The 21,736-nt window shown below is 43.1% G+C and overlaps 1 protein-coding gene, 1 long non-coding RNA gene and 1 other non-coding gene across 12 annotated transcripts in view; 2 read left to right on the top strand and 1 right to left on the bottom strand.

The window, feature by feature from the left end:
- The window catches only part of LOC144603217 (uncharacterized), a 38,763-nt gene extending 38,036 nt beyond the window's left edge, over positions 1-727 (bottom strand). For both annotated transcript variants that reach the window (XR_013548564.1, XR_013548563.1), the window contains exon 1: positions 553-727. This is a non-coding gene — a long non-coding RNA (uncharacterized LOC144603217). The remainder of the gene's footprint in view (positions 1-552) is intronic.
- Positions 457-20,991, top strand: LOC144603212 (bromodomain-containing protein 2-like). 9 transcript variants are annotated; one of them, XM_078416404.1, is made up of 14 exons: positions 457-848; positions 4,103-4,210; positions 5,086-5,228; positions 5,597-5,903; positions 7,932-8,069; positions 8,229-8,364; positions 10,826-11,046; positions 12,003-12,365; positions 14,796-14,924; positions 15,945-16,151; positions 16,623-16,846; positions 17,468-17,778; positions 19,067-19,186; positions 20,553-20,991. In XM_078416404.1, the coding sequence occupies exons 4-14, from the start codon at positions 5,676-5,678 to the stop codon at positions 20,690-20,692; spliced, it is 2,217 nt and encodes a 738-aa protein (XP_078272530.1). In that variant the 5' UTR covers positions 457-848; positions 4,103-4,210; positions 5,086-5,228; positions 5,597-5,675; the 3' UTR covers positions 20,693-20,991. The 9 variants fall into 9 exon arrangements, with proteins under 9 accessions (XP_078272530.1, XP_078272535.1, XP_078272527.1 ...); XM_078416405.1 differs by lacking the exon at positions 457-848 and adding an exon at positions 1,875-2,250; XM_078416407.1 differs by lacking the exons at positions 457-848; positions 4,103-4,210 and adding exons at positions 1,875-2,250; positions 2,720-2,854.
- LOC144603296 (small nucleolar RNA SNORD10) lies at positions 10,542-10,681 on the top strand. The gene has a single exon (XR_013548597.1). It is a non-coding gene; the product is annotated as a small nucleolar RNA SNORD10 (small nucleolar RNA).
- Positions 20,992-21,736: the final 745 nt, after the last annotated feature.

Below are 21,736 nucleotides of genomic sequence, written 5' to 3'. Positions count from 1 at the left end.
AAGGTTGCATATTCCAGGTGATTGTGGATTTTAAAAAACGTTACATACTTTACACTTAATTAATCATGCATCAGACTGAACATTCAGCATATCATTTTTAGTTTATGTGCTCTTTGATAGAAAATGTAGCTTTTTCAGTCCTATCTTTGCTGAACAGTTTTGTCAGACATTTTTAATGCAATGTTTTTGGCACTGCGGGTACTGAATGAGCCATTTTCTGCCTGTGCACAGCGTTTGCAAATTGGGCTCAGCTTCACACTGAACTTGATTTGTGCCTAGCTCTTAACTTTGCTGCATAAAGGTTGCGTGCATGGCCCGAAACCATGCTAAACATAGAAACAAAGGTGTGAGACCAAGTCCATGAGGACAAGGGGAAGGGTGCAAGTGCGCGTGCGCACAGCCCTGCCCGCTCCCTTCCTCCTCTCTCTGCACATGCGCAGTGCGGCGCCGAGCGGGACCACGCCGACATTAACCCGAAGCCGCCATCACAGTCGAGACACCCGAGAGGGTTAAAGAACGTGTAAACGCCGCTGCTGCAGACCAGATACTCACGGGAGTCGATGCATCGCGATGTCACTGTTGCATTTCGAGGGAGGAAAGCCGGAAAAAAGTCGACGGGGGCGAAGAAAAAGTGTTTAAACGACGGGCGCGCGTCACGTGATGCGCGGCGGCCAATGGGCGGGCGCCTGCGGGGCGAGCGCTGACGTAGCCGGAGATTTTCTTTGTTAACATTTTGTGGAAAATGGAGGAAAAAAGGCGGTTAAAATCGAGCTGCCGGAGCCGGGCGCGACGCAGGGGACGGGAGAGAAGGCGGCCGCGGCACAGGCAGCGTCTCCGCGGCGCCGAAGGTGAGGAGATGGTTTGATTTCAGGGCGAAATTGTCGGCATGGGGAGGCTGCGGGGGTCATGTGACCGGCGGCAGCCAATCAGCCGTCGAGTTGGCGGCTGCGGCGGCCGTTAGGAAATGGAAGCTCGAGCTGGATTTCAAACTAAATTCAAAATTAATCGCCGGTTAACCGTCCTCCGGCGCAGGCAGACCCCGTCCTAAAAACCTCTTTTATTTAAATATATATATATATATACATACTACTGGGGTTGGGACAAAAAAAATCTCTTCAGGATATTTAAATCTAATTTTAAAACATTTTCTCTTTTGGCGAGGCATCAAAGTGAAGGGACGACCGGGCCGTCGTTAAAACGGTGTTGTTTGTACAGAGGGGTGGCTGGTCGTCTGGTTTTAATGGGGGGGGGGGGGGGGAGACAAAGCTAGGAGACGATCCCTTTCTACCCCCGCCTTTTGTGACATGGCGGTCGCCCTTCTGCTTGTTTTGTTTTAAAAGTGTGGAGGGGGGGGGGGGGGAAAGAGAGAGAGTGAGAGAAAAGGGGGTACCATTGCTCAGCTGCCCGGTTCCCAACTGCTTCTATTTTCACCTCCCCGGGGGGTGAGAGTGGGCGGGTTGATGACTTTCGTCTCCCCTCTTTTATTTTGCTGTGTAATGGTTGGTGTCCAAGATGGCGGGCGATCCGCCCCCGCGGCTCGCTGGGAGCCCGGCGGAAAACCTCGGGTTGCTTGCCCTATTGAGCGTGGGAAGAGTGTTTCATACCCCTGATCATCCTCTCCTGGCTTTTATCTTTCACCCCCGCCTATTTACCATCACCCCTCTGCCCTCTATTTGCCTTCCCTGCAGCGGGACAAACTACCCGCCCCCCCCCCCGCGCGGTATGTGATGGCCGCCATCATGTCGTCCATTCCCTTCCCAGGTGGATCTCGCTTGTGTATTTGAGTGGGACGGTGGCGGGACTGTAATCCTCTCCCGCATTACAGTCTCTCCCCGGCTTTCCTATGCTTTTGCAGTCACCGCCAGGAGAGCCCTGCGTGGTTTTTCCGCTGCCTTGTTATGTAATGGCCGACTTGTCCTTTCGTCCCCCTTCGCCCCCGCCAGCGGGTCGGCCGCGTGACTCGGCCACGCTTTCCAATGGCAGCCGGCTGCGCCTTGGGCCCCGCGCTCACGTGACATTTGGCGGCCAATGGCGGCGCGCGGCGTGGGCCGGGCGGGCGGGCCGGCCGCCGAGCTCGGCCAATCAGCAGCGGCCGCCGGCCAGCGCCGGCTATAAAAAGGCGGCGTAGAGCGTTGCGGCGCCATTTGCTTTTTGCCGAAACCGGGAGAGGGGAGAGACGTGGAGAGAAGCGAGTGGACGCGCAATCAGGCGGCATCTGATGGAAACGGCCACTCATCCGGGGCTCGACAGGTACGGCAGAGCAGTGCAGACCCTCGGCCGTGTAACGGAAGGAGTATTGAAGAGAATTGCAAGGGCAGACGGGCAGAAAACCCCCAGACGCGGAGAGAGTACCCAGAGAGCTGAAGCAGGCCCAGCAGCCGGGGCCGCCATTTTCTGCCATTCACAAACAGTATACATACAGCACATATCCGGGCTGGGATGCAGGGGAGTGCGATGACTGAGCCAGGGCCGATGCCATAATCAATAAATTTGTAGGCTTCATTTCGAACATTATTTCGATTTATCTGAAAGGAACAGCCTGTCCAAAAGCATTTTTCCGTTCTGCATGTGTAGTTTTATCCGGTTTTATAACCACATTTCCAAACGTTGGGGCTTTGAGTTATGAATATTTGTATTCTGCATATTTTATTTACAAAAATGACTGCCTGTTCTTTCGGTCATTTTCCTTATACAATTCTTGGAATATATTGTGTTACAGAAGTTCTCAGCCATGGAAGTTCTGTCCCGCGTTTGAGTGTTTTCCAGTTTGAAAGCTGACATGAAAATAGCCGAAGTCGGGGCAATTCAAATTAATTAAATGAACATTTAATGTTGTCTCCATTCTGCTAGTCCAGTATGTACATTTGTTTAATATTAATCTTGATACTCAGCTTTGTAGATTTATTCTAGCAACACATGGGTTCGTGTACACAAATTACAGTGATGGGATCAACGAAAGGCAATCTAGTGGGGTGCTGTATCACTGTTCAACTATTTGCACTGTACTGGTTATTAATTTGTTAAATTAAAAATGATCAAACTGTCATGTCATGCCTTGTTTTTCTTTGGATTTCTTTCAAATTTAGTACTGTTTAAATTGATACTCAAATTATTTGTCTTGGCTGATGCAGTCTTGTGTACAGTGTAGTTATAAAGCAGATCAGTTTTCTTTTTTCCCCATGAAATCAAACTAGATGTTTTTATTGAAGGGAAGAGGGAGGGGCTCCAGGACAAGTAGCCATGTGGAAATGTCTAGTGTCATTGTAGTATAGTGGGCGTGTGCTGACACATCAAATGTCCTGCTGTGGATACCTCTCAAGTCTGGACTGCATATATGTCTTGAATGTGGGGATGTTTTTATCTTAAAGTCCATATTCGTGGAACTGCTTTTTAAACTGGGTCAAACCTAATGTCGATATGCTATTTTTTTTAGAGTAAATAGTTTTCACAGGCTTTCATCTTTGTTCATCCCCAAAAGAGCTGATGCAAACCTATCCTTAACATTAGGGATTCCACACCACCTTAACCTGTATATTATTTTTCCTGAATTTAAAATTTCCATGACCGTCCAGTATGATTTTGGCCTGAGATTAGAGTTTCATGCTGCCGGTGTATTTGATTTTTTTTTAAATTCCCATTTTACTGCTGTGTGTTCGCAAGCCTAGTTCAGTAAATTTGTTCCTGTATTTTAAAAGATAGTGGGGATTATAGCATTTTGTGGGAATAGGAGTTGCATAGTCTGTGGCACGGACTACTGAGACGTTGGTTTTGGTGAAAAATAGCTTCTTTGCTTAAGTGGCTGTTGGAAGAAGTTTTGTACTGTACTAAGTCTGTGGGAGTTAGTTGGTTGCTCCACATGTTCCTTCCTTGCCGGAGAATATGATCATTGTTGCTGTATGTTACAATCAACGGAATTAATTTGACCCACGGACATGAAGTGTAGAAGATGGTCAGATTATCCTGTTGATTTGGCAAACCTTGTTCCTGCATGTGGGTGTATTTTAAAAAAAAATCTTGTAACTGTCTGCAAATGAGCGATGCTTTTGCTGTTTCCTGGTTTTTCAGTGTTGAAGTGTTCCTATTGGTGTTTCTATATTTTCAGGATGCTCAGCGACCACTGCATTCATTGGACTCTAACTGTTCTCTGCTAACTGCAAACAATTGTTTTCTGATCTGGATGTGTTGCTCCTGTCCTGATCCTCGAGTGCTGGTACGGTTGGTTAGTTGCTGATATTATTGGCCGCTAGTGATTGGATAAATTGGAAACGTGATTGTGCTGTTACTTCCGTCGCTTGCCACTGCACTTAAATACTGTTGTACTGTTCATACAAGGTGCATTAATTGAGACTGGAGTTCAGATTTTTATTTTTTAAATGACCCTTTTACTGTAGCTGAATTGTACTGGCATATTAATACAAAGGTGCTTGTCAATGTTTTTTGTTGTTGTAGTTTTGGACAATTTAATACCAATTTTACATGATAATTTACACATGTCCTTAAGCAGTTTTAAACCTAATTGTGTATATACTTGAGATATTTGGCATTGACCTTATAGACATAGAATTTATCAAATTGTAAGAGTTCGGTTTATTGAATACAATGAGACAACGATCTTCATGTACGGTAGAAATCTACAGTGTAGGAGAGGTGAGAAATTGTACAGAGCTAATTTGAAAAAGACACAGTGCTGTAAAACTCAGCAGGTCTGGCAGCATCTCTGGAGAACATGGATATGAGATGTTTTGGGTCATGGTCGTGCTGGAATATAGTTGTATGCTTTCTGTCTGGGATCAAATAATGATCACGTGATACTAATTTAGATTCCTTGTGGACAGTTTTTGATTTTATGATTTGCATCTTGAGTAGCATCTTATCTATTTCCCCCCCAAATCCGATTGCTGGCTTGGTCATTGCCTGTGTTGACTTCATGATAGTACATAAAGCAGCCCTTTGGCCAATGTTTAGAAAGTTTATTGTAGTTTTGGAAATAGATTGTTTCTGGGTGTAAGTCACAAATGAAATGCTGTTTTTTTTTAAAAGCACTTGAACTTCTATATATATTTTGCTTTGTTTTGTTTCTTATAGCAAAATTTCCCATGATGAACTTAGAATTATCAGGACTGAAAAGTATTGACGACAGAGAAGACGATCTACAGCCAGGCCTTTAAGTAGTTGCCTCTGTAGGGGATCCTCAGCAAACAAGCAACTGTTAGCCTGGTTTCCTAGTGGTTGGTATTTTTTGTTTTATTTTATTATTTTTGTAAATTACATGATGCAAAGAGCAAGTTTGGAGTGGTGATCTCTATCAGGATAAAGCAGTTAATTGTGATGGGAGGGCATTCGTTGGAATTCTTTACGATTATGGGTCTCGAATATTTCTGCATCGTTCTGCAATATGCAAATTAAATTTGCCACTTAAGCGTAGTGAACAGGAATAGTCTCTAAGAAACCATGTGAACACGATGCTCAGTGGATTAAATGTACTGTTGAACCCATGTGTTGTGTAAATATAATTGTGAAGTTTTTTATAAAGATTTTAGTGCTTAGTATCGAATGTAGCAAATATTGAGTGCCTTCTCTTGTGTTTTGACCAAAGGTTGCCGGGGGATGCCGGTAATGGGATAACTGGCCTGTCTGGCGATCCAGGGTCTGGGAAGCGCATCCGCAAACCATCTATGCTGTATGAAGATTTTGAAAGTCCTACAGTGGCCATGTCTACATCTGTTCATTCTCAGAACAATTTTGTTGTTAGTCCTCCACCTGAGGTATCAAACCCTAAGAAACCCAGCCGAATGACAAACCAGGTGCAGTACATGCAGAAAGTGCTCATGAAAGCCCTTTGGAAGCATCAGTTTGCATGGCCGTTCTACCAGCCTGTGGATGCAATGAAACTCGGTCTCCCGGTGAGTGAGAAGTCTATGCAAGTTACGTGTCTGTTTGTAATGTACCATAAATTCTTATGCAGTGCATCAAGAAATGCTGTATATATGCTACTATAAGTGTCAGGGGACACACAAAGTGTACAAAGTTGTTGTGGGTAGCCAGCTTGCTATATGTAATGGCTATGTTGACATGGGCTCGATTTTGTTTTGTACTCCATCTTGTTCATTGCAACATCAAGACTTGAGATCACTGCTGAATCGTTCGAATCGTAGAAAGGGCATTAGAAAATATATGTCCTGAGGAGGCTATCTGGCTCAAATCCATACCAGCTTTTCCCATAACAACTCTCACTTGAAGGCCATGTATGTTGAAAAAGGGCTGAGCAGACTAATCATGTCTTACAGCATTTGGTCTTGCAGTTATAACATATTAATCCTTTTTAAATGGCATGACTGCTCCCCAAACTCAAATCTTCATATGAATTTTGACTTTCCTAATACATCTGAGCCACCTTTGTTGCTGTGATGGGGCTGAACTGGAGCGAAGTGGGTGAATGCCAATAGGAGGTATGATATGCATAGGAAGGAACTGCAGATGCTGATTTAAACCGAAGATGGACACATTGCTGGAGTAACTCAGCGGGACAGGCAGCATCTCTGAGGAGAAGGAAATGGTGATGTTTTGGGTTCAGACGAGTAGATGGTTGGGGATTTCTTCTGAGCCACTTCCCTGCTCTTTTTGTTTGTCTGGTAGACATAAAGTCCCTCGAATCCCATACTTGAGTATTGTAGAATGTGCTCTAAATGTTGTATTTATAATCAGCCAGATTTATAAAACAAGTTCTGTTCTAATTAACTACATGGAGAATAAAGTGGTTTTGGGGGTTGATTGTCTTCCTCAAATAATGTGGGGGTATATTTTGCAAATACAACATGAAAAAGGTTTATTTTCCATGAAGTACATTTCTTGCCATTGGGTTGGGAAGCTGCACTGTTCCATGATCACGTGATGTATCAACTGATCCCAAAGCTCATCAGGTGACGCGTTGTTAGTGATGTTTGTTCGTGGAGCATTTTGGGAGTGTGGTCATGCTGTCTCTTCTGAAAACACTTCCTGCCAACAAAATACAATGTTTAGTTAAATGGAGCCACATTGTTTTGTTGTGGCTCTCATATGTAAAAGCGGTTTGATGCATTGGGATTCCTTTGAAATTAACTCTGGTAATACAAACTTTGCATCAGATTTTCTCCTGGTTTTCCACCATTTTTTAAATGTTAAGGCTGTGTTTAAACCTGAATGATCTCTGAATACTGCTTGTACATTTCTATTAGGAAATACTGAGGTCCTGCAATTCTGAGTTTATTTATTTCTGCTTGCAAATCTGCATACAGTGTGCTCTTGACAGGAAATAAATGCCTCTCTGCAAAGTGTGTTTATTATGTTCAAATTAGCAGGCAATTTCAGTTTTAAATGTGGCTTCTTTTTCAAGTAGATTGGAGGAAATTTGAATGTTGCTAATGTGGGCAGACATATTAGTTTAAATTCTATACAACTGTTGAGATTTGATGTTTATCAATGGTTTGGGCAGATGAGCATGGTTAGAATATGGGGAAATATAAGTGCTGTTGTAATCTCCACACTCACTTGAGCAGTATGTTCTATACTGCACTTGGTAAGTGCATTGCAATGACTGCTTGGGGTCATGGAGACATGCCCATAGTAGGGGCGATTATAAAGTTTCTGGATTATCATAAAATCCCACCAGGTTTGCTGATGTGTTTTGGAGACAGGAAATCCTGCTAATCTCATCCAGAATGAATCTGTCTCAACTAATTCTTTATTTAATGGTTCAATGGTGTTTTTATTGTCGTATGTGTAAACGCATAGTGAAATTACTTGCATACAGTCCAGTATAGGGAGCTTTCCTAGAAAATACTAATGTTGGCAAGAGTGTATGTACACAGTGGCAAATTGAAAACGCTGGTTGGTGCTTGATAATATGCAATGTTTGCTAAGCTTCATCTAAAAGTTTTATCATTCTGTTTCAGGATTACCACAAAATAATCAAACAACCAATGGACATGGGTACTATCAAGAAGCGTTTAGAGAATAATTACTACTGGAGTGCCAGTGAGTGCATGCAAGACTTCAACACAATGTTTACTAACTGTTACATTTACAACAAGGTAAATACACCTATTCACTGAAGATCTTTAATGCTGCTCCTGTTATTAATTTGAGATGAATATATTAAATTTAGTTTGGTTGCATTCCAATTATGGTGTGATGTTTGTTAATAAAGAGAGTTCCCGGAAGGTGTAACTTCTGTTACCAATTGTTCACAGCCTACGGATGATATTGTGCTGATGGCTCAGACTCTGGAGAAGCTATTTCTGCAGAAGGTGGCACAGATGCCCCAGGAGGAGGTGGAGCTAGCGCCAGCACCAAAAGCAAAACATTCAAAAGGCCGCAAAACAGGGGGTAAGGGATTGGGATGGGCGGTATTTTTTTGATTATGTGCTTAAACCAGGTGACCATCTTCAATGTTAACAATTTCTCTCTTCATAGATGCTGACTGATCTGAATGTTTCCTGCATTTTTTGTTTTTATCTGCACATCAGGTCATTTTATTAGTCAGCTTTCCCCTTAAACATCTGAATCATAGAATGTTTTCCTGATTTGTGTAATTTTCCTTTGTACTTTAACCATTTGAGTTAGTGTGTCATTCTGATAAATCTTTTGCACTTCCCTTCAAGGCCAATATGTCCATCTTAAGGCGTGGTGCCCAGAACTACTCGCAGTACTCCAGGTGTGGTGTAGCCAGGGATTTGTGTAGCTTCTACCTGCTTGTGTTCCAGTCCTGTAAGGCCAGCCTATTGGCTTATTTGATTATTTTCTGGTCCTGTAACATTTTAATCTGTACATTGACCCACTGGGTCTCTTTTGGACCTCTGTTGAATCCAGCATCTCGCAATGTAGAGACTGATGTTCTCTCCTTTCTTATTCCAATGTGGGTGAATTTCATTTAGGCTCAATTTCATTTGGCAAAGTTTTATCAATTTGTATAATAATTCTCTTTGCTGTGAACCATTTCATCTGTACTACTTAAAATAATACTTTGTTTGAAATCAACAAAACGTTTGGCTTCTCATTCCATCTGCTGAGTATTTGTTCTTTAACAAGATTTATAGCTGGAGTCCTTGCCCACCTGTACTCACCTATCACTTACTGGGCTTTGACTTGCACCAACCTCTCATCCAGCATTCTTATCCTTCCTGCCCACCACCACCCACAGTCCGTCTGAAAGTTCTGAACCAAAACAGTTACCTATCCGTATTCTCCAGGGATGCTGCCTGAATTACTCCTTTACTGGAAGCTTTACCTTTTAAATATTCACAAAACCTTGTTTTTATTTGCATCATCGGTTCTATTCTCAGGGATTTATTTTAACTTTCCCAATACATAAACTTTTTGTGCTAAATGTAATTTCCTTGCAAGTTTCATATCATTATTACTTTTATCTTTTTATACTTTTGCCAATAGTCAGGACTGGTGCTGCCCGTTGATTTATAATCCGTGATGTTCCATGGCTATTTGTTGGGATCAATACTTGTTCATGCATTTTCTAGTTAATGAAATCTGACTTGTTTGTAATCACGTTGTTTCATACGATACTGGTCTAAGTAAATTTTTTATTTCCCGATTGAAACCATGTGGCCTTTGATGCCTGCAGGTTTAATCCATGTATCTGTAGAGCCCTCCATTCTGCAGCTGCCTCTAGGGGAGCTCTCTATATTTCCCACTAGTGTCTTAAATCATTTTCTACCCATTATTTCATTGTATGAAATTCATTGAGAGAACACGAACTAATTCAAAGGTGACCTCAATACTTATTTCCCACTACCTTCCTCAGTCAATTTCCCTATTTTTCTCAGTTACCTCAACATACCTTTCAAATGTTGTCGCTTTATATGCAGTTACCCCAGCCTCTGGTATTTCATTCCATTTAACCATCAACCTTTTAAAAAAATAAACTTACCCCTTATCTCATTTGAATTTTTTCTCTATTCTCACCTTGAGCCTATGCCCTCTAGTTCTAAACGCTTTGAGCAGGGGAAAATCCATCTTTTATGTGCTCCTTATAGTTTTATAAACTACTATAACGTCCCCCACATTCCAGTGAGCATAAACCCATCTCTTTGCCTAGTATCGAGTGCAGCAGTTACAATGTCCTGGTGAATCTCTTCCCCACTCTCTATTACTACCACATCTTTCAGTGTGGTGTCCAGAACTATAAATTTAACCAGCATGCACTTTGCACATTCTTCTCTTGACCATATTTTCAGTTTAGTCTATTTAGAGGTCACTAAGTTTTTAACAGTCTAGAATTTCTGTTTGGGTTTATAGATTGGTAATGTTTGTGGGTGGAATACTATGCTGAGTGGAGATCTAAAATAGGTATGTGCATTTTTCTAGTTTCTTTTGTGGGTAAGCCAGCATCACAATAATTCATTCTTTGCTGCCTGCATTTAAAAACCCATGTATTTCAAACGTTCAGTACAGTTTTGCTAACCAGTTTCATGCCCAGGTTTTGCATTTAATCCAGTATAGAAATCCTACTTGGAGTGAAAGTGGGATGGGAATCTGTTGCACTGTACCATTTTATGATGAACACATGCGTGTCAACTGATCCTAGAGTTTTTGTCTTGTGCTGGCTCCTTGATGATGTTTTGTCACTAAGTGACGCTGGTTACTGGATGATTCTGGGAACATGATCATGCTTTAAATTCTGAAAATGGATAATTGCCCATTTAAGTGTAGAGGCAAGGTTCAAAGTAATTTATTTTATGTGGAGCTGGTGAAATTACTTTGAAACAAGCCCAATCAATAGTCGCTATTGTTGCAGGGAGTTATTTCAGTACTAATGGCTTCTTTTCCACAGGGGTGCCTTCTGTACCAGGAGGGGTGACCGTATCTCAGGTCCCAATGATATCTTCAGTGTCTCAACCGACAGCCTACTCTCCTCCAACGCCAGAAGTCCCCACACCGATCCTTGAAGTGTCTCAGACTTCAGTCATCTCTACACCGATCGTACACAAGTCTTCACATTCGCCCCCCCAGTCTGCATTAGCAGTATCTCCCCCTGTGCAGCCTGTCACTAAGGTAAGCAGCACTATGTTGAGAGCTCAAAATATTTGGCGAGCAGGGAAAAATCTGATTTAGTTTAGTTTGGCGATAAGGTGCGGAAACAGGCCCTTCGGCTCACCGAGTCCGCACCGACCAGCTATCCCCGCACATTAGCACTATCCTACACGCACACACAAGGGACAATTTATATATACCAAGCCAATTAACCTACAAAGCTGTATGTCTTTGGAGTGTGGGAAGAAACAGAAGATCTTGGAAAAAAACCAAGCAGGTCGCAAGGTTCTCCCCGTGACCTGTGAGTTTTCTCCCAAGATCTTCGGTACAACACCCTTGGCTAAGATTGAAGTCGGGTCTCTGGCACTGTACGGCAGCAATTCTACTGCTGTGCCACAGTTACGCACAGATCTACCAGCTTTTAAAAAAGATGGGTGTTAGAAGGTCAGCAGTCAGTCATAATTTGAAAACTTAACCGGTTTCCCAAAAAAGTATTGGGACCAAGCTTGATTATGGTTCATGGTGTCTCATTAAGTTTATTCCAAAAAAAATTAGTTGTCCTGATGTGGGGATTTGAAACCAAATGAATGTTATTGTGATTTGCAGGAAAAGGTGCTTGATCTCATAAACTTGCTTTTAATTGCCAGTCTCTGTATTTTCCAAATCCTTTATAAATGGCAAATTAACCCATTAAAGAAATATATTGCAATCTTTAAATGGTTAGCTTTATCTTCTGTTTGAGCTAGACTTGGCTGCAGGTTTGTAAGTGTGTAAGTGGATCCCTTGTAAATTTGTATCTGATTTATGGATTTTGTCAGCCCATGCCTGGCAAGGACTTTGAAAATCTCCGTGAGTGGCGAGACAGCTTGCTACTTCATTCTTAGTGCCCACCTTTCTGTGACTTGAGCAATTTAGCTGCATGTTGATTGTGGGAGGTAATGCAGTAACAATGAATCACAGATCTGTTTTATTTACAGAAGAAAGGAGTGAAGAGGAAAGCAGATACAACAACTCCAACCACTTCAGTTGTCACCACAAGTGGCGAGTCATCTCCATCAGTAGCTGAAACCAAGGCTGCAAAGATCCCACTTCGGCGAGAGAGTGGCAGACCAATCAAACCACCAAAGAAGGATTTGCCAGATTCCCAGCAGCACCAGAGTTCAAAGAAAGGCAAACTGAGTGAACAGCTAAAGTACTGCAATGGCATCTTGAAAGAGCTGCTGTCAAAAAAACATGCCGCATACGCCTGGCCCTTTTATAAACCCGTGGATGCCAAAGCTCTTGGGCTTCATGACTACCATGACTTAATCAAGCATCCCATGGACCTGAGTACAATCAAAGTATGTGACATCCAAGCAACGCATTCTCTTATCGCTATACTGTACTATACTCGAATACAGTGAAACCTGTACATTAAACTGGTTCCTGTCTTCATGGTGCTGTTTCTCAGCCAATGGCCTTTCTCACTGAATTAATTGTCTAGCACCCACGCTGAGCAACTCTGCCAGTGGGGCAACGTTTGCTGTTAATTTGAGAAAGAGTAACTAGTAATCTGAAGCGAGTGAACTTCAGGATTAAACAATTTTTACTTCAGTCTCAAGGGTGACTGCTAAATGCAGGTTTCACTGTACCGTACAACTGAATCTCTCCACAGCACGCAACAGTGTAAATAATAGAGAGGGGAATGCTGTGTTGTGCTGTTAGCTACGTACTCTTGTTTGGATAAGGTATATGAACATTAATTTGTTCAACAGTTTTATAAATGAGTTACCTGTGCAAAAATACGGAAGCATTTCAAGTACTTCTGCAGAACCTCTTTCTGGCTTCGGACAACTCATCATTTCTCAACTGAATGAACCGCTAACACCAATTGCAGGACTAGAAGAGTCCCTGGTCCATGATCCATTAATATTGAGATCAGGTAGCATTATTAGGAGTTGCATACATTCTTCTGATTTCCTTTTGAAATTTTCTGTGATTTTTTATTTAATGAAATAAATCTGCAGAAAACATTGAAGTTTTAGATAGGAATAATTAAAGTGTGCAATTAACAGACACCCACTGGGCATATAAAACAAGTGGCTGCTGTTTGGCATTGTGAAATCAGCACCATGGGTCAGTCCAGGGATTCCTTAAAACTTTGATTCTCACATAGAAACGAGGTACGGGAGGAGGACATTTGGCCCATTCATTGTGATCCTGGCTGATCATCCACAATCAGTAACCTGTGCCTGCCTACTCCCCATATCCCTTGATTCCACTAGGCCCTCAAGCTCTATCTTACTCTCTCTGAAATTCATCCATTCTTTGGCCTCCTGCACTCTGTGGCAGAGAATTCCACAAATTCACAACTCTCTGGGTGAAAAAGTTTCTTCTCACCTCAGTTTTAAATGGCCTGCCCATTATTCTTAGACTGTGTCACCTGGTTCTGGACTCCCCCAACATTGGGAACATTTTTCCTAGCTTGTCTAGTCCTTTTATGATTTTATACGTCTCTATAAGATCCCCTCTCATCCTTCTAAACTCCAGTGAATACAAGCCGAGTCTTTCCAATCATTCCTCGTATGACAGTCCCTCCATCCCAGGGATTAACCTAGTGAACCTACGCTGCACTGCCTCCACCTCCATTTAAAATTCCATTTGGAATATTTTGGAGGACCAAGAACCATTAGCAAGGACGTCCTTCCTCAAATTAGGAGACCAAAACTGCACACAATACTCCAGATGTGGTCTCACCAAGGCCCTATACAACTGCAGAAGGACTTCTTTACTCCTGCACTCTCCTCTAATATCTTTCCCCTTATTTTTGTGCTGTTTTTACGTTGCATTGAAGGACTGACAACCCGGTTCTCGGCGGTCTCTACATCAACGCATAATTAAGCGTGTTTTTCTTTGTTTTAGTGCTTTTTCCCCATTCTCTGCATTGGAAAATTGCCAAACTGTTAATTGTGGATTTAGTCTACGTTCATATGTCATCGGGGTAGAATTAACCCATTTGGCCCATCGAGTACTTCTCCTAAACCTCTGAACATCAATGCACATCTTGGATATGGGGCCCAAACCTGTTCAGAGTATTCCAAATGAGGTTTGACAAGTGCCTTATAAAGCCTCAGCATTATATCCCTGTATTTATATTCTAGTCCTCTTGAAAAAATACTAACGTTGCATTTGCCTTCCTTACTACTGATTCAAATTGTAAATTAACCTTTTGGGAATCCTGCATCAGCACTTCCAAGTACCTTTGCCACTCCACTTTCTAAATTCTCTACCCATTTAGAAAACAGTCTATGCCTTTATTCCTACTACCAAAGTCTATGACTGCACACTTTGCCATGTTATACTCTAGAGCTGTTAAAATGTGGCTTTCTGCGCAAGATGACCTAAAGTTCCCAATCATCACCTGAAATTGGCTATGTGCTGATAAGCTATACCCAGGCACTATAAACTCCTTATTATTGTGGGTTTTAATAGACAATACATTAATTCTGACATTCCATTATTAATGTAGATGTATTAAATATAGCAAATTTAACTTTCGATGACATGTTCGATGGGGAGTGCAAGGAGGAAATTGGTGCCACTTTTATCCTGCCTTGAAATTGCAGTGCAGAAACTACGTGTTAATTATATTGAGGTTCTGATACAATTCTTGGGTCTAAATGCAGATGAATAGTTCAATCAGTTTTAATTTAATGCACTGTTGGCAGATAAAGCTGCACTTTCTTGCTGTGGTGCAGCTTGTTAAATGTGTTTTATATCTTTCCTCTTAGAGGAAGATGGATGAACGTGAATACCAGGATGCACAGGAATTTGCAGCTGATGTGAGATTAATGTTCTCGAATTGTTACAAGTATAACCCACCTGATCATGATGTCGTTGCCATGGCCAGGAAGTTGCAGGTACCTTCACCTTTGGTGTGGTGCCACTGAATACACAGATTGCCTGCATTTATGTTGGGGGGGCGGGGGGGGGAGAAAGCCAAAGTTTTGTGAAACAAAATTAACACACTTCAGCACAGAGGCAAAATATAACAGATGTTTGAAGGCCAAAATGAAAATTGCTGGAAATGCTCAGCTGGACTGTTGCAAGTAACATGTTCAGCACTGGCGATGTGACATTTAAATTATTCAATATCCAAATCCATTAGTTTATTGCATTTGGTGAATTCATCTGGAATTATGCATCCAGGTTTTACCCAGCCTTTACCATCTAGATTGGGGTTTGAAGTATTCTATGACGCCATTAGACAGACTTTCAGATTTTTCATGACCTTGATATTTCCTCCCTCTGCATGCTCGTCCAGTTTGTTAGCCAGCTTGTCTCTGGGGCGACCTCAATTGGTTTTGCTGTTGGCTTGCGTCACTTCAAAGATGTATTGAAAGTTTCCCATTTTACCCATGGATCTGCTCCCTCGCCTTTCTTTTTCTTGGGCTAGCTACCTGCAGCACTTTAACCTCACTGGCTTCATGCGTAAATCATCTTTAGAGCTATCATTTATAGACCAAATGCTGTCTCATTGTTGGTTACACCACCTCAGGTTCTTTAATTTTCCCCATCCCCATGTAGGCCCATTTCTCCCACTACCCAGCCCCCTTTCCCCTCCCTCTGGCTTTACCTTTCGCTCCTTATCTGACGCTGTTTTGTCATCTCTGTGCACCCATCTGCCAATCAAATCGCCTCATCCCTAAGTCACCTATAACTTGTCAGGCTTTGTTTCATCCACTGCACTTCCAGCTTTCCCCGAGTCTGAAGAAGGGTCCCCACTCAAAACATCTATCCATGTCCTCAGATGCTCCCTGTCTGTTACTCCAGCACTTGGTGTTTTAGCATTCTAGCATCTGCAGTTCCTAGCATCTCTAATTGGTGTTACACTCCAGTTTTGTCATTTGTTTTTTAAAAGGACTCTTTGATTGTTTCAGGATGTCTTTGAATTCCGTTTTGCCAAGATGCCAGATGAGCCTTTGGAATTTGCATCTCCGCCTGCACCAACGACTCTCCCTCACGCTGCGTCTAAATCCTCATCTGATTCATCCAGCAACAGCAGTAGTGGGAGCTCATCGGACACTGAGACCTCAGATGATTCAGAGGAAGAGAGAGCTAATCGTTTGGCTGAGCTTCAGGATCAGGTACCATCTAGTACTGTAGATTAATTTGGGAGGGTTTGTCTTGCAACTGGGTGTTAAAATAAAATTCTTCGTCCATGCACAATTACCTTGGAAAGCCATGCTATGTTTTGATAGCTATCAGACTTCTTACTAATAATATAGTGGGTCTAACCTCTTGCTATAAAAAAGCAGTTGAAACTGAAAACGTGCACACTCATTTGCTTTATCCCACATGCCCAACCTTGCAAAATAATAAGATTAATTTGAATAATATTTTGCAAACATTGCCCCATTTCTGTCTCTGGCTCAATTTTCAGCTTCTTAATAAATGTAACATCCAGTTTCTGTTTCCTATTGGTGATTGTTGCCATGTCTAATAATCATAACATACGTTGCATAATTCCTCGTTCTAAGCGCGTCCAAGTCATTTGATTCCAGTGGGATGGAGTTCTGTTTTAGGGTTGACTCATGGAATGATGTTTCTTCTTGCAGCTAAGGGCTGTTCATGAGCAGTTGGCAGCCCTCTCTCAGGCTCCCATGTCAAAACCAAAGAAAAGGCGAGACAAGAAAGAAAAGAGGGACAGAAAGAAAAAGAAGGAGAGGCACAAAGTGAAAGATGAAGAGGACAAGATACTTAAACCATCCAAGTCAAAAGCAGCACTGAAAAAGCAATCAAAAAAAGCATCTGGAGGCAGCAGTTCGGGTGGTAACAATAAGTGAGTGTGAGCTGGCCAGTATTATTAATACTGCTCTAGATTGTGTTGCAAATTGGATAGCTTGCATATCTCAAATCTTACAAACATAATGTTAATGTTGGATTACTTGACCCACAGAAATGTGTTACATGGTACACATTTGCTAGAAGATACCGTCTTTGTATATTTCAAAACCTAAACTGAAGTGGCGCAGCGGTAGAGTTGCTGCCTTACAACACCAGAGTCCGCTCCTGATTATAGGGACTGTCTGTGTGGAGTTTGTATGATCTCCCCGTGACTGGGTTTTCCTCAGGTGCTCCAGTTTTCTCCCACAGACATACAGGTTTGTAGGTTAATTGGCTTGGGTAAAGATTGTAAATTGTCCCTAGTGTGTAGGATTGTGCTGGTGTACGGGGATCGCTGGTCGGCGGAGCTGGGTAGACTGATGAGGCTATTTCCGCGGTGTATCTCTAAGCGATAACATTGTTTGGTGATTGGGCTTTGGTCTCTTGGGCTCACTGGTATGCATTGGTGCCAGCTCCAGAATTGCCCTGAATTCTCTGGGAGGCAGTGAGAATCATGAATTGTACGCATTTACCCGGTACAGACTTTGTGTACATTTTTAATTTTGTTTCTTTATAGGCAATCCAAAAAGGCGAAGCAGCCTCCACCGCCGCCTCCCCCTCCCCCTCCTGGTTATGACTCTGAAGAGGAGGACAACTGCAGGCCCATGACATACGATGAGAAGAGGCAGTTGAGCTTGGACATTAACAAACTGCCAGGTGATAAGCTTGGCCGTGTGGTGCACATCATTCAGTCCAGGGAGCCCTCGCTACGAGACTCCAACCCTGATGAGATTGAGATAGACTTTGAAACTCTTAAACCATCCACCCTTCGGGAGCTGGAACGCTATGTAATGTCCTGTTTACGGAAGAAACCTCGGAAACCTTACTGTAAGTTTAAAATGTGCATCTCTGGTATTCCTCAGCCAGTACTTGTGTACTTATCGTTGTGTGGTCAGTGTCATTGAACATTACAAGTATGTAAAATTAGGTGCAGGTCATGCCTGGTCTTCCTTACCTGATTACAATACAAGAAATCCAGGTGATCCCTAAGTTCTGGGTAGCAGGTGAGGTTTGAATTCCTATTTTAAAAAAATGCGTACCAGAGCTTCCCCATTAGAAGCCACATCTGCACCTGACTCAAGAAAGGAGTTTTTAAAGTTAAATACTTTCTCACGATTGTCATGAGCAAGTTTTATTCAGCACCTCAACTTTTTGGCTGGCGACCTATGACTTCCATAAAGGTGAATTTCCATTAACTATGTGGCCATATGAGTGGTTTGCCTGTTTGGTATTAGTATTCGATTTTGTGTTGAGTCTCTGAGGGAGCATCTGAGCGATTGCCTGATCTAACCAGGGAATGGAAAGGTTACTGAGTCAGATGGACTGTTAGCATGAATTCTTCTTTCTTGCTCAATGTGTCTCAGATGACTTGAGAGTGACACAAAATGAGGAACAAGCTATTTAAAGGGTTGGGGTGAGAGGATTCTTGTCTGGTACATTTTAGCACAACTTTGAGCTGGATTGACAAGCAGGGTTGCTAAGCTGTTTGTTCTTCAGCTCGTACATCTCCTAAGCTGAAGCTTGTGAGAGAGCTCTTTCTGTTAACCAGTTGGCCATTTTTTCATCTGGCTGAAGGTCAGAGACTGAATTCCCAGTGCCCACGTGGAATGTCATGATTGTGATTGACTCTCTTGGTAGTGCACAGCTTCAATAGCCTTGTTCACAACGCCACCCAGGACAAAGCAACCACCTGATATGGCTAATCTCCCCACTTGCATATACAATGAATCCCTGCAGCATGGGGCTACAGTACACACCATCTGCAGGCGCAACTGCAAGACTTCCTCGCCAAATTCTTGCCAGACAAATGGTCTGGGACAAAACTGGTCAACCTGTGTGAATGAGAATGCTGCTACCTGTAATGTTATCCCTTCCCCCTCTTCCCCCCCCCCCCCCCCCAAATCAGTCATGTATTTTCTCACTTATTAACTTCCCAATGTCAGAATTATGGAACTCGTTGCCCATAGTTATGTAGGACTGCAAAGTCAGAGGATGTGGTTTGTCACCACCGTTAAGTGCAGTGTGTGTTTTTCTTGCAAGCTGTCTTGTGTTCTGTGAATTGAGTAAGTCTATATCTGGTCGTTGCATTCAACAGTTGCATTAATTGATATTTCAGCCAAAAAACAAGCAGGGAAGACCAAGGAGGAACTTGCTATGGAGAAGAAGAAAGAGTTGGAAAAACGCTTGCAGGATGTGAGTGGCCAGCTGAATCCCAGTAAAAAACCACCGAAGAAAGGTATGTCAGTAAACCCAGAACTCTATGAATGTCCCTTTTTCTATTTATCCTATTATTCTTGATGGGTAATCTACAATAATGTGATGTTGGGATTTACTTGCGACGTGGGTGGCAACCAGTCTGCAGTGGATGGACTGTTTGATGTAAATCCAATGAAATTAATCCGAGCGTGACCTTGAAATATTTTTTTAGCAGTTCCTTCCCTGAAACTCGCAAGCAAAGTTGACTGCCCGAAGTTGAGTTTGCTGTTGGGGGGCTGGGTGTTGCGGAAAGCCATTACGTGGCACTTTTAACGCCATAGAGAGTGGAAACAGGCCTTTTGGCCCAACTTGCCTACACTGGCCAACATGTTCTATCTCTACTAGTGCCACCTGCCTGCGTTTGCCCCATCTATATATACTACTGAAACTCGGTTTGTTTGTGTTTATTCGTGTGTACCATGCCCTCTACACAGCCAAAACTGTACACGATAGCGCCACAATTTTAGACCCACCCTACTCGCCATTCCCCTGTGGTGTGCATAAACCCACTTTTGTTACTTTTTAGAAACAATTTGTCTTATAAACTATAATAAATCCAGTCGTCGTCCCCCGGAGGACTGGCGTCCGTCCCGGTGTGCCCCGTGCCTGACCTTCCTCCCACGCTGCAGTGCGGCGCAGAGGGTCCAACAAGATGGCCGCCCTCCCCGCAGCAGGAGAAATGGGGCCGAGGTCAGTGCCTTCACCCTGTCCACTCTCTCCCACCCACGGCCCCGGGAGAGACTCCACGCCCAGCAACGGGTCCATGTCGTCGCCACCGTTCCGCGCCGCAGATTGCAGCCGAGCTTTTTCCCCTCTCCCCACTGGCTGGCACACGGCCATGAGGGCACTCCCTGCCCGGCCGATGGGGGCGGGAGGGGAGGGGTGACCCCAACAGGTTCCCTTGGTCTAGTATCTCTCTAAATCTGTCCTATCCATGTATCTGCCTAAATGTTTCTCAATCATTACGATAGTGCCTTCCTCGACTATTTCCTCTGGCGGCTTGTTCCATAAACCCACCACTCTGGAAAAAGTTACCACTCTGGTTCCTGTCAAATCTTTTCCCCCTTCACCTATGTCTGGTTCTTGATTCCCCTACTCTGGGCAAGAGGATCTGTGTGTTCCTGATCTATTCCTCTTGTGCAGCATGGAAACGTGCCTTTCCTTCCATTGAGTTTGTGCCAAACATCAACCTCTCATTCCATTAACTTCAGTTAATTCCATTTTGTAAATTACACCTGCAAGAACCCCCTCCAGATTCGCGGTGAAGAGTTGTGTATTTTAGTTGCTTTGTTTCAACTACGATTGAGTGAGGAAATGTTGCTTTAATTGAGGCTTTCTCTTTGCAGCGACTCAGAAGCCAGATCCGATTCAGCCAGCGGGTCCTTCACGCCTCAGTGCCAGCAGCAGCAGTTCGTCGGGATCTGACACTAGTAGCACTTCAAGCGGATCAAGTTCATCAGACACTAGTGATTCTGACTCTGGTTAGAGTTGGCAGATTCTTTGGTTTCTTGTTGAGGAAATTTGGTTTTGGATTGGTTCGAACTAATCTGCAGGGTCGGAAGAAGTATGAACCAGACTGCTGGGAGGTATCCTGTCCCCACGTGCCCGTCGTTACTGACTACAGTGTACATGGTTTGATGTGATTTTAATTTTACAAAAAAAAGGAAAAAACTACAAGCGCTGCATCACGAGGACGGACCCGGTAGAAGATTATCCACTCTGTAACACATCAGCTAGATCTCATAATCTGTCTGTCTCAAATGTGTGCTGTATTTGGGGCCAAGTTGGGACTGGGTGGGTGGGAGGGTACTAAGGGGTGCTTGAGGCTGTTGCTTGGTTCCTCCTCTCCAGTGGAGGCAACTAGGCCGGGTCAAAAGTGACTGCAGCCTCTAAACCTAGAGTGCTCCTTGCTTAAAATCATGTGGAGAATCCAATATGAGGGGCACGCTGTTTTGAACTCGCCTGTCGAGTCGCTGTACGCAGTTTTATTTTGTTTTGAAAGGTATTTTTCCATTTTGAAAACACTTTAAGCTGGTCTCTGAGCTGTCACCCTGAAACTGTGATGATCTTCGGTGGAGGTGTTTTAGAGACTTAAGTTATAGTTCTTTGCATCTTTTAAGATGGTTCGAGAGGATTGGACTTGGCCACTGTCGAGAGGCCACTTAGCTTTCACTGAGTTTACTGGTTTGGTTGAGAACTATTTTCGGGGAAAGAACAACTTTAATCCAACTGAATAAGTAGAAGAGCTTGGGCTCTAACCATTTTAATTATTTTTTTTCCCCACATCCAGTACTTGAATGCAGAGCAGTAACGCTGTACCAAGGTGGTGTTGGTCAGTGCACAGTTTGTAAGCAATTGCTTTGTGCCTATCTTATTTCCCCTCTTTTGGTTTGGACTAGGCTGTTTGGATAGTCTTGCTGGTTATCCTACTTGGTGCTGTCTTACTGAGTTGCACGACTTAGTTTGGAGGGGCAAATTTGTTTTTAATGTGTACAGTTTAGTTGTAGTCTTCATTTCTGCAAAGGTTACA

Source organism: Rhinoraja longicauda, chromosome 19, assembly GCF_053455715.1.
Source record: "Rhinoraja longicauda isolate Sanriku21f chromosome 19, sRhiLon1.1, whole genome shotgun sequence".
NCBI lineage: Eukaryota > Metazoa > Chordata > Chondrichthyes > Rajiformes > Arhynchobatidae > Rhinoraja > Rhinoraja longicauda.
Note: the sequence above shows the minus strand (reverse complement) of the source record. Positions and strands in the feature narration are given on the sequence as shown.